The following is a 13,129-nucleotide window of genomic DNA, read 5'->3' on the forward strand; positions in this document are numbered from 1 at the left end:
TAACAGCTGAAATACACAGCTAACACATCACATCATACAACGTGTTTGCACTATTTTAGATTTGTCGCAGGACTGGATCAGATTCATTCTTCTTTCCCTCCTGTACTTAAACCAGCATTTTCTGCCGATCTTGGCCTAATACTGATGCTGTATATAGTATCAAACGTTGTGTTTTTATATAGCAAAAATGTTTTTTATATTACTTGGAAAGACAGAGCAAACTCAGAAATTGGAACCTGACTCCAATTACCCTCTTTTCAGGTCATTATCAGAGGCAATTTACTTTTTCTCCAGTGACCTTGATTGTTTAAATCACTTGTTCAGTAAAGATAGTACAACATTACATAGGACAGTCCTATGCCAACAACTTAGATGAAGAGCAAATCACATTTCATATTTTATTTATTCATACAGAAACCCACAAAATTCCAAAGGGTTAAAAAAAAAAATTCTCACAACAGTTAACAGCAGACAGGTTTTAGGTACACAGTAAAGGCGAAGAGATGAGAGATGGGAGGCAACAACCAGCAAGAAGTAATTTGATGAAAGCAGGGAAGAAAAAGACCTTTAGGGTACTAAGTGCCAAAGAAATCCAAAAATGGGCATACTCAACACAGCAAGCTTATAAGATTCTAGCCTAAGGCACTTCCAGAGAAGCTAAAATGAAGGTATCGGCAGTCCTAGTCATAAAAAGCATTTACAAAATATGCTCTCTTTTGCATACTATATTGAAATCAGTGGTTCAATGGCTATGAATCCACTTCAGGATTGATGGTCACAATTAGTTAATGTAATTGAGAAACGCTTTGAACAAACATGAGAAGCAGCCCCTACCATAAAGTGTTACAATATCTTTTAAGTAACAAAATATGCATGTCTCCAGTTGCACAGTAGCATAAAAGGACACCAAAAATGAGTAATTCTTAGGTCTGTATTCACAAAGCTTCTCAGACAAATGTTTCTGATGTTACAACCTTATTATCTACAATGGGTGATTTGTATTTTCAAAAATGCCCAAACATTTCCTTCACAGACATGTATGGAATGTTTGTATTATTTTAAACAAGGAACATTCCCTTTAAAGAAATAACTATTCTTGGCTCCATTTCACAGCGAACACCACTGGCTTTGGTGTTGTTAAGCCAAAATCATGTCTAAGATGGTCAAAAGGATTCACATATTACCTCCTATTTGAATTCCACTAAAACCTTGCAAAGTGATTACATATGGAGGGATTAACTGGTTACTGGATTTACATGCTTTGGTCACTGTTGGGTTGCTGGGGCAGACGTGTCCTTTTGCACTGATCTAAAAGTAAAAGACAAATTTGGTTTTATGATGATCAAGATTAAACTGAGGACATGGGTCTGTATTCATAAACTTTCTCAGCTCTCCTATTCTGAGAAGTATTATGAATATGGATCCAGGTTTCACAGATCTAAAACAGCTTCTAAACATGAGGATTCTATACCATCCTTACAACAGAATTCAGGCAAAACTCATACAAAAGGTTCATAGTGTATTTCAAGACTACTCAAACAGGACTAAACAACATTATAACATCCTGATACTGGTGACAGATAACAAATTCGGCGGAATGAAGCAGAAGACTATGTCTCTGGCATCTGTCCACACCCTTTACTCTCTCTGAAAGATCACCCGTCTTTTCATCTCATCCAGGCTCCACGGTTCATCCCTGCCACTGGCGGCAAGCCGGGTGGCATGGGAACCTGTGGCTGGCCTGGGGGGACCGGTGGAGGCGGATATCCAGTAGGAGGCAAACCCATTCCTGGAGGAGGAACTGCATGTCCTGGTGGCATGCGGGGGGGTGGAGGAGGGTAGCTATGGTTGTAGCCTGGTGGAGGGTAGGCCGGGGTGGGTGGTGGAAGGTTGGGAGGTGGGTAAGTTGTAGGTGGTGGAGGGCCTGGTGGTGGAGGGTTTGGAGGAGGGTAAACATGTGGGTGGTAAGGCATTGGGTAAGAGGGAGGCATGGGGGCATAGGATGGCGTGTCTGTCTTCATCATAGACTGTAGGCTTTGATAGCCCTCCCCTGACATGTAAGAGCTGGAGGTGGACATGCCCATGATGTAGCTGGAGGGGGGTGGAGGTGGTGGGCGGTGAGGCAGAGGGGGTGGAGCTCCATGGGGCAGAGGAGGTGCCTTGGACAAGTCTGAATCAGCAGAGGCTGCTGGCTCTGCCTCTGCAGGAGGGGCTGGGGCTGAGGTTGGGCCTTTGCGATCTGAATGGGGCAGGTGCAGAGCATGAAGATTGAAAAATTTAAAATCCAAATATTATCATGTTTTGTATCTTTACCTAAAACACAAATAATGCCTAGCCATTACAAGCAATGACAAAGACAATGTCTACCCAGAGTGCCGTGATTTAAAGAATATGCATTAATTTCTTTGAACGCTTGGCAATACCGAACCATAAAGATTCTTTAAAGAACTTCATAATTGTAATTTAACCATTTTGGACATATTCTTAAACTTGTGTGTTAGTATATAGCACTTCAGGTTATTTGTGTAATAACCAATATTCTTACCAGGTGGCTGGGCAACTGGTAGGGGAGGCATTGGGCTTTCCAGACGTGGTATTTTAGAACCAACTTGCTCTAAAAAGAAAACAATAAAATAAATAAAAGCTGAAACAAAGCATTTGCCATTGTCAAACTACACATTCTATATCTGACTGTTTCTAAAATAGCTACTACCCTTACCTGTGACAACCTTAGACTCTTCTTTTGGAGAAACCTAGGAAACAAAAAGAAAATCATTACAAAACACAAAAAAAGAAATTCAGTTTTTAAAGGGAAGCACTGTTCATGAATAAGATAGACATTTCTAATTATTGATAGGGTGAAGTCTACCACTCTCGACACCTTTGCTTTCCTGAGGCAGAAATGTAAAATACGTTTTTTAAAACATCCTATGATCCACTACAGTTATTATGGGCCCAAGATCCCTAAGGCAGTGGTTCTCAGTTCTTGTCACTAAACATACATTTTTGTATTTTCCCAGCTTACTACACATCTAGCTCATAAGCCATACAGTGTATAAAAATACCACAAACCTATGATATTAATTTGGAATTATTATTAATAATAATAATAATAATAATAATAATAATAACAACAACACAACAACAACAACAACCACAACAACAATAATAATAATGATAACAGAGCCGCAAAAAGGCAATGAGCGGGTCCAAGCACACAATAGACCAATTAGACGAAACAGGCAACCATGGCGTGCCAAACAAATTTAAGCCAAAATACCCAACACATGAAATTTCTGACATAACAAAGTTACTCAGTTCAGTGAACTGAATCAAACTGCATCACTTGTTTCATCTGGGTCTCAATTTATACAAATAATAGAAGTTTTGACAGGATAGGACCAGAGACTGATGACTTATAGCAAAAATCAAGCTAGCAATGCCATGGCTGCAGGCATGAACTGATAGAGCAACACCACGTTGAAAGAAAGAGTCAACTATTTTTGTTTTGTTGTTTTTATTATTTACCTAGAGAGGCTAGAGAGTATTTCTAGACCAATGTCAAAAAGTTTGGATCAAAATCCAGAGACTAGTTCAAAAAGTACGGTTTTCAAACAGTTAATGATTACAAAAAGGTCTAATAAACTTGCAATTGTAAATATTTATTAATAACGTAATAATTAATTGATTTTCATGACTAGCACTCCCCAGTGGCCAAATCCATTGAAACTTCACTGGTCGCTAGAAACTGGCTACATAAAGACATCACTCAAGTTTCATGATGATTGGTCAATGTTAAGCCTGTCAAAAGCCTGCTGGATGCTGATTGGCTGATGGCGGCCATAAATTTCAATGTATCAAATTGTCCTTAGAATTTCACTTATACTCCAGTAGATGCTGCATGCCAAGTTTCAGCTTGATCGGATGCACGGATGCTGAGAAACAGTTAACTGGCAATTACCCCGCCCCCTAATGACGTATCCCCACCAAAATTGATAGGCTACCACAGAATCTTGAATAACCTGTCAAGTTTCAATGTTTTTGGATGAAGAGTTCCCGAGTTAGAGTTAAATGAATTATGAATTATTCCAGAGGGATTAATTAGCATATGGTAGCCAGATTGTTTATAAAAGTCAAAATGTTAGATAAATATTGATGAACAGACTCTTCTGAATTTTTTGATACCAGATACATGATTTTCACTCAGTCCTCATAAGACTAATTCGCAAAAGTAGGTTTTGCATATTATGCAAATTAGCAATAAACAAAGTGGGCGGAACTAAATGGCCAAAATGGCGAAGTTGTTTGTTTTGACCCAAAGAATCATGAACAAAAAGAATTTTGTCTCAGGAGTCCAGTGCCAGAAGATCTGAGGAAGCAAGAGGGACAGTATGGATGAAGGAGTTCACTGATATAAATAGGCAAGACCATGAAGAGCTTTGAAGGTTAGAAGGAGAAGTTTATACTTGATACGGGAGGATATTGGTAACCAGTGAACCTGATGGAGGATGGGAGTGATGCAGAGCGCTTGGTAAAAGTGAGGACTCTGGCTGCTGAGTTTTGAATCAACTGAAGCCAGTTGAGACCACTGAAGAGGGAGTTGCAATAATCAGCGCGGGAGAAAATGAAGCCGTTGACCAGCATTGTGGCTTCAATGTTGCTGGGCATAGGGTAGTGAAGAGATAGTGAAGGTCCAGTTAGTGAAAATATCCTCAAGCAAAGGTCCGGAACATCATAATGTCTAACTTGCATCATGATTCAGTGCCATATACTGTATACTGAAGTAGCCTAGTAGGTATATCAACATCATCTTATGTAGTCAACAACTGAATGTCAAATCAAATAATGTACAATTCAGTAATATTTCAATAACATTTATTGTCAGTTTTCTCTTTTTAGAGCACGCCATGTGAAATAACTTTCCTCTGGCTTACTTTCTTCTCCGACTGCCGTTTCTTGCCTTGTCCCTCCGCTGTGTGTGCGTCACTCACTCAAGTTTCAGTACCCATCATAATGCACAGATCTGACTGGCTGAGTAGCGTCACGTGTGATATTTACAACGCATGTGATTGGTCTGACAGTCTCCCGGGCCACTAAAGCGGTACTGTAAAGGCTAGAAAAATTACGGCAATTAAAATAGGACCACCCCGTCGAAATTAAATAAATTCTCCATAGTTTATCGGTTATAGGTCCAGGTCTACACAGGACAGCGTTTGGGTCTGGACTCTGACCATGGTCCGCCCATTAGTGACCGCTGTAGATGAATTAACAGGGGTGAAAGCGGATACTGTCAACACTTTGACGTTAAGTAATTTCGAGAAAGAGGACTTTTCTACAGTGGGGAACTGCTGGTAGATGCTGTTAATTTTATCCCTAAAGAAATCCTGAAAAGCTTGACACTGAACAGATGACGTGGGGGGTTGGAGAAGTTTATGTACAGTCCTAAACAGAGTTTTGGGCTGAGTGCTGCCACCATTTATAATATTTGAATAGTAGGGAGAGCAGGCAGCATTTAGGGCATCCCTGTACCTACAGATGTGCTCCCTAAGAAGTAAGAGATCAACAGTAAGCCCAGTTTTCTTGTACAGACACTCAAGACACCTTCCATTAGCTTTCATAGCTCTGAGCTCAGAGGTAAACCATGGGGAGGAACAAGAATATATGACCATGACTACAAGAAGTGAAATTAACATGCTGAGTAAAATCAAAACATTCAAGGACTGTTAGAAGCAGTTTGTGTCAACATTAATATTAAATTAAATAAAACTGCTCCTAACAGTCCTTGAACGTTTCGAACGTTCAGTGACATAACAGCACAGCAGACGGATGAGGCCATTGTAAGCAGTTCACTTAGATCAGACAAAAACTGAGAAGCAACAGAAGCAATGGAGTAGGGGAGGACACTTTCAAAGCCATATATTTGCAGGAAAACATTGTTTAAAAAAAATAAAAATAAATAAAAAAAAAAGCACTTCTTTACCCCCCAAACTGCTGGGGAAAAATGCAGCTAGACCTCCCCTTTGCTTGCGAGATGAGGCTTAGACATAAATATCCTGATGGTGCTAACATAATTAAGCAGAGGTAGTCCCCAGGCTGTTGCCAAGTTTCAATCAGCAGGAGCAAATCCAGATTTTTCTGAATGATCAAATCATTTATCAGAGATGCCTTTTGGAGAGTGTTCAGAAGGCCTAGTTTAGCAAGATTTATGATTCAAATATTGGAGGAGGTTGAAGCAGTGGTATCTGTTTTGCAGAATGTGCGAGGAAGTCCATGGTTAATTCCATTTTTGTTTGATCTGATCCTAGAAGTTCGCTTGAGTGACCAAATAACCGGGATGCAGCCCTCCGAGGCACAATGAAGGGATGGAGAGTGCAAGGCATGGTGGATGTACCTAGGCTGTTAGCCTTAACCATACACCACGTTAGCCAAACACCAGAAGTCATACACCCGTACATAACAGCAGGGAAGCGGCTGGGCTACCCGTCACAGCAAAATTGCCGACAACAACGTAGTGAGGGGTGAAAACTCACTCTCCGCGGCTGAAGTCGAGAGAGGTGTGTGAAAGGCGGGAGAGGGCTCGGGGTGGTCGGCAACCAGTGCTGCAGTCAAGGTGTCCAATCAACAAGAGAAATGTTTAACCAAGTCCATAAGCCAAAGATCCAGAGTTCCAGCAAAAACAAACGTCAGAGATCCAAAAAAACAAAAAGGTCAGAGTCCAGGGAAAGACAGTAAAACAAAAACAACAAACAAAGCAGAAGCAGATGCGCTCAGCATACTCTCAACTGGAGGTGATTACATATAAGAACACATAAAACAAAACAAATGTAATGTACACAAGTAAATATAATTTACATCTGACAGTGGACAGAAGAAAAAAAAAGGAAAAAAAAATAATAATAAAAAAAAAATAAATAAAAACATTCCACTCACATGCTGGCGTTTAAGCTGCCGTGGGGGACTGGCCTGTGGGGAGTTTTTCTTAAGTGGAGGCAGAGCTGCAGGGTTCAGTCCACCAGACTGACTTGGCTGGCTGGCAGGAGGTTGGGGTGGTTTGTCTTTTTCCTGCATTTGGGGCTGCTGTGGGATGGGCTGCTTGCCTTGGGAATACAGGTCCAAGATTTGGTGGCAGATATCTGCAAAAGACATGCAAAACATATAACCAAGCATAAATTATTTCATATCAAATTGTGAATTTTGTGAGAAAACAAATCAACTCAAATCAAGTCTGCAATTTAAAGGCTGTGCGAAAAACGTTTGTTGGATCAAAAAGCTGAATCAAATCAAATCAAATCAAATCAAAAACAGCAGGACAAATTACCAGAAAAAAATCTGACAAAAAATAAGAAGAAAAAGAAGGAGAACTAAATCAGTGCATTTCCTGAAGAAACTGCAGAGTGACGGCACAGCTTAAGCTTGCCACCATGTTGCTAGGGGGTTTATATAGTGCTGTTGCCATAGCGAACATGCTATGGTTGCTATGTTGCTATGGATGGTATAGTGAACTGGGTGGTTGCTAAGGTGTTGCTAGAAGGTTGTTAAGGTGTTGCTAAGCAGCAGCCAAGGTGTACCAGGTGGTTGTTCAGGTGTTGCCAGATGGTTGCCAAGGTGTTTAGGCTATTTGATAGGTGTTGCTATGTGGCTGATAAGGTGTTGCTTTACGCTATGGTATAAGGGTTGGTTACTAAGGTGTTGCTCAAAAAGTCATCTTGGCTAAAAACATTACCAATGTTTACATATTACAAACACCTTTACTTCAAAAAAGAAATAGGAAAATTTATTGTTTTATGATAAGGGCACATTAAGAAATAAATGATAAACGTAGGCCATCAGCCATAATCATTCATGATGGGCACACCTCTACTAACTATTCTGCTTAATGCGTTTTCTTTATTTGTCTTGGATTTTATATCACTATTTTTAAATTTATGTTTTAGCATTCCCATAACATATCCATATATATGGAGGTCACAATGATTATTCCTAACTGCCTAAAATCTTATGTTTATTTATTCATCTATTCATCATACCCTCCAACAGCTCCACAGGGACATCTTGCACAAACTGTTCCCACCAGCGCCGGGATGACTGCTTGGATGTCCATTCCTGGATGTCAAATTTACACAGGCGACCAGCCAAATACATGACAGCAACAGCTATGATCTCTGGCTCCCACTGAAGAGACAGCATCGTGCAGAGGCTGGGGACACACAAAAATATTTCCGGCTATAATAGCCAAGGTACTTGCTGGCACTTCCATCTAGGATATGCCTATGTAAATATTTTTTAGTGTATGCATAGGTGTAACATAAATACAACCCACACAGCATAGATAACTACGAAAGAGTGGTTAGTTCTTTAGACTATTATGATGATATGTCACTTGACATTAATAATTATTAACATCTGGTAATTTATTACTGCAGTAATGTCTGATGTCAAGCAAAACACAAAACACACTATTTAATTTGAAGAGAAACACACACTACACCTGGCAATAAACAGATGAGTTGAAGGTGTGTTTATGCGTATCAATCACCTAACAGTGCTGGATATTGGCCCCTGCTCTACCATGTCAAATGTATTTAAAGGCAGGGCTGTGGCTTTAATGCTAACCTGTCATTCACAAAGGTCCAAGCCATTTGCACCAGCTTTTGCACTTTGTTCTTGTCTCCTGCAAAAGTACAAAAAAACTGCATGGGATTCAACACAAAAATAAAAGGAACACACACACACACATGCATACATGCATGCATCCATCCATACATTCATCTAACACACACTCAAGCACCTAAAACTCCTTTAAAATGAGTAACGCAATGACCACATCAGTTACCTTTTAATTGTTTAGCGTAGCGCAACAGGAACTGATATGGATGCTCCACTTGTAGATCAAACTTGATTGTCTGGAGCAATATTCTCTCCAACACCATAACTTCTTCCTGTTTATAAATGTCATGCATCCAATGACAACCAAATTTCTCACAAAAAACAACATTCACAATACTGTTTCTGACCATTTGCACCAGGGATGCACTTTCAGATTTTCAGACTCTTAATATTTTGTGTGTTAAAATGTCATAATTGAACTCTACAGACTGGTTTGCATCAAACCAGTTAGTGGAAAAATAATTTTATTTCAAAACAAAAAATTGCCATTTCCTGCAAAAACCTGGAATACCTCATATAAAAACTTTGTATAGCATGTCCCTTTCAATCCCTCCATTTTAAACTGTTAAAATCTTTTAAAACTGTATTGCAATTGTTACACCCGTAAGTTGGACTGTAAGAATTTTGTTATTTTAAACCTAGAAATTTTCTACTTACCACAAAAAACATAGCCAAGACTGTTTGGTGTTTAAAGTTTTCTTCTTTGGTTTTGTGCAGGAGATGAGGCTAATGTAGCTAAAAACCAATAAACGCATTTGCAAACTGCATGCATAATCATATGTTTGCCTCAAAGGAATGAAATGCTAAGGAATGAAACAGACTTGCTTATATCAGTTCTCAAAGCGTAGACAAAAGCAGGTTTAGTACTGCTTTTGTTAATTTAGTCCGAATGGAAAGATGCAAATGTGTAGAATAAAGACAAACATGGAAAATATGTATTTTGTATTCAAAATATTACACCACCTCATAGTTCTTTAGACTAATAATGTGCTGGAATACAAAGTCAACACTGTGTCAAGGTCCAAATGCTTACCGACTGCCCTGCAGACTACTGACACAATGCTCACCTTTGGATCTTCCCCAAACTGTGCAAACTGCACATCGTTAAGCAGGCTGCGAGCTGTTTTGATAATGTCTTTACACTTCTTTGGAGTCTCCTCAACTTTTCCAGCTAAGAATAGACAGCAAGCCCCTGTCACCTAGAGTTTAAAAAAAAATAATAATAATAATAAAATATATATATATATATATATATATATATATATATAGAGAGAGAGAGAGAGAGAGAGAGAGAGATAGAGAGAGAGAGAGAGAGAGAGCACTGTTCATATTCTACTAATCTACCAATACCTGTGTATAATACCTTTCGCACTATAAAACTTCACCAGAAGTTCAAAAATAAAATTTTTGGGCAAAGTGTGTGTTACAAATGGATAAACTTTTTTGTAAGCACGACACACTGCTTCCGTAGACAAAGTTCATTTAGTAAACTAAATACAAAACTTCATTGTTATTGTAACAGCATACGTTGCATGGTTAAAAGTATCCAGACATCCATTTAAATAGAGAATTCAGCTACTGCACCCTTTGCTGTCAAATACTTTCAGTTGTGCACTAACAGCTTGTATGATCTCCACAGAACAGCACTGCCAACAAAAACGCTCTAGAGCAGCCACATATGAGCCTAAAGTCACTAACCCAATAGCAGGTATCTGGGATAACATTTGGACCAAGAATGAAATATAAATATAAAAAATACAGACAATTATATGTCACACTTACATATCTTGGAAATTGCTTGAAAGAATGAAACATGTAAAAGCGGTGAAAGTATATAATTCCTGTGGCCAAAGTATCATAGTGTCTGTTGAAGTAGAAAAATGTCAAGGGAAAAAAAACAGCTTGTGATTCTAAAAATAAGATGGTTTAAAATAAGTCATTCACCAAGACACCAAAATGTCCAATTAAAAAAGGTGACACAATGTGAAAATGAAAGGATACAATCCTAGTCGAGTTCCAACGTCGAATATAAACCTGGCCCCCTCTCTTCTGTATCTGGCCTCAGTGGCCGGATCTAGGCCCTCGGACTGGGATGGGGTATGGGCCAGGTCCTTTTTGTCCCAGTACCAGCATGGCTTGATGTGGTCCAGATTTGTCGTCAAACTGACAGGAGTGGAGTTCTCCTTATTCTCCTTCATTTGCCAAGAAGCAAAAGCTGTAACTAGCTAATGCTCAGCTGGACAACGGGTTCGCCAAGACACAGCAGTAACGTTAATCGCTGATCACGTGGAAAAGACACAACATTACGGCCGAAATAATGGAAACTGAAACAACTTAAAAGGTAGATCTCCAAAAATTAAATTAACGTTTTATTGCTATACACGATTTCAGAATTTTTCAGCTACTTCCACGTGCTGAGAAACAGATAGCACTAACGTCAAACCTCGAACTATTTTCGACTATTTAAAACAAAAGAATTGGTGGCGCAACAACACAGCTGGAAAACAATATGCACTCTTTATATAATGAAACTAAATTGCAAACCCCAAACTCAAGTAACCAAGCGACTGATATTTCCCAGCAGCTAAAATGCCATGACTGATGTAGTTAGCCAAAACGGAGCTAACATCAGCTAGCTAACCTACGTTACTCAACACAGCACCAAACAAGCTAATATAAACCAGCTAACGTCACCCAACTAAGTAATAAATTCACAAGGCTCTTTAAACGCTGTAGTGACTGCAGTGTACAACTGAGAATATTTACCTTAAAGTGTATAAACGCCCGGTATTTAAAATCTCATGGAGTTTGTTACTTCGAGCTTTATTCAGGTAACTAGCAGCTAGCTACATATATACAATGGCAGCCACATTTGTGTCTTCTTCATGTGGACCTGCAGAAACAGCAACTATCGCCACCAACTGGCAGTGAATGAATGAAGCGCCTTCTTTCGTGTCTACGCTTGTCAGTATGGCTCCAATAACATGTTCCCTCAAAGAAATAAATAATAATTCGATTTAAGAGTAATAGCCTTGTGCTACAGCTCAAAATCAAGGTTAAGCAAGGAAAATCAGTTTCGTGCAGGCTCCTTTTTTTTTAGATTTCTCCTTTTAACATATTGTGGCGTCACCATACCTATGTAGGTTAAATTAAAAAGAAAGAAATGTTTATTCTGGTGTATATGGAGCCCTGCTGGTGACATTCTGTATAAATAAAAATAATGTGTGGTCGCGGCTTAGTAAGTTGTGGGAACAAGATAATTAAGTTGTGGCCACAACTTAGTAAGGCATGGGAACAAGATCATACCTTACGATTACTTTAATGTATCTTTATATTGTGTAGACAAGAGTGTGTCAAAAAAGTTGTTTCTGAGAAAAATGTCAAACTACTCTGGGAAATGTTGGCAACGCACATGATTAGTATTAATAGCGGCCTCTCTCTAGCAAGGGGAGTCTGCATTTACTGTCGAGCTGCTCATTGCGTTTATAAATCCAGGGTGATGGAATGGATCACTTCAGTTTTGTCTGCAACTGTTGTTGTTTTTTGTTTTCATTTTATCTTCGTTCATAGGCACTCCGTGCATAAGAGGGTGGATCCCGTGGGTTGGTGCTGCGTTTGAATTTTCATTGCAAAAGCAAGAGTAAGTTATTGACACAGCTGGTTTAGCAAGCTAACTTTGGCTATCTTCAACAGCAAATTGAATGTCAGTTTTAGTTTTGTTCTCACAATTTACACAAAGGAATTATGCTTTAGTCACTGCTTACCACAGAGTTGCTAAGATAAAAAGGAGGCCTCTTAGGCTGATATCAAGTACCAAAGACTGATAAATGTCAAAATGGATACTTTCCAGTAGAGAAATGTTAGGGTCTCTCAGGCTGACAGCAATTGGCAAATACTTATGAGTCTGATAAAAAATTAAGCGGAAGTCTCTAAGACCAATGGCAAAAAAAATATCTGACAGGCAGAAAAGGCTGCTAATAAGATGGAAGGTTTCCCTGGCTGATAAGTGCCAGGTACCTCAAAGGCTGCTTAACAAAAAAATGTATACCTTCTAGATAAGAAACTATATACCTCTAGATCTAGAAGCTCTTGTGCAAAATCCCACAAGGCTGATAATTAACATACATGATGGCAACTGACAAATATTATAAGGCTAATACACATGAGTGGAGGCCTTAAAGACTGATGGCAATAAACTGAAAGCGACCAAGCTTTTATATATCAATTATTGTGGAACTGTGATAGCTAAAGTGCTAAGAAGAGAGAAGGCTTTTCAGGCTGATAGTGCCAGATGCCTCAAAGGCTGATAATCAACAAAATAGATACTTTCTGTAAGAGAACTTATATGAACTTATAGAACTTATATGCCTGCAAGGCAGGTTAATGATTAAAAAGGTCTCTCAGCCTGATAACATTTGACAAATATTTACAAGTTTGATTTGAATTAACTGAAAGCCTTCAA

At 39.1% G+C, this 13,129-nt stretch overlaps 1 protein-coding gene across 2 annotated transcripts; it reads right to left on the reverse strand.

The window, feature by feature from the left end:
- Nucleotides 1–384: 384 nt before the first annotated feature.
- Nucleotides 385–11,577, reverse strand: ccnk (cyclin K). Of its 2 annotated transcripts, none has more exons than XM_036560538.1 (11): nucleotides 11,434–11,577; nucleotides 10,669–10,903; nucleotides 10,450–10,531; nucleotides 9,735–9,866; nucleotides 8,834–8,939; nucleotides 8,614–8,671; nucleotides 8,028–8,197; nucleotides 6,931–7,133; nucleotides 2,720–2,753; nucleotides 2,546–2,614; nucleotides 385–2,239 (listed from the first exon to the last, which is right to left on the reverse strand). In XM_036560538.1, exons 2-11 carry the CDS (start codon nucleotides 10,863–10,865, stop codon nucleotides 1,668–1,670), a joined length of 1,623 nt encoding a protein of 540 aa, XP_036416431.1. In that variant the 5' UTR covers nucleotides 10,866–10,903; nucleotides 11,434–11,577; the 3' UTR covers nucleotides 385–1,667. The 2 variants fall into 2 exon arrangements, with proteins under 2 accessions (XP_036416431.1, XP_036416430.1); XM_036560537.1 differs by having other exon boundaries at nucleotides 10,669–10,945; nucleotides 11,434–11,576.
- Between the last annotated feature and the right edge of the window lie 1,552 nt (nucleotides 11,578–13,129).

This window comes from Colossoma macropomum, unplaced genomic scaffold, assembly GCF_904425465.1.
Source record: "Colossoma macropomum unplaced genomic scaffold, Colossoma_macropomum, whole genome shotgun sequence".
In the NCBI taxonomy this organism is placed as follows: domain Eukaryota; kingdom Metazoa; phylum Chordata; class Actinopteri; order Characiformes; family Serrasalmidae; genus Colossoma; species Colossoma macropomum.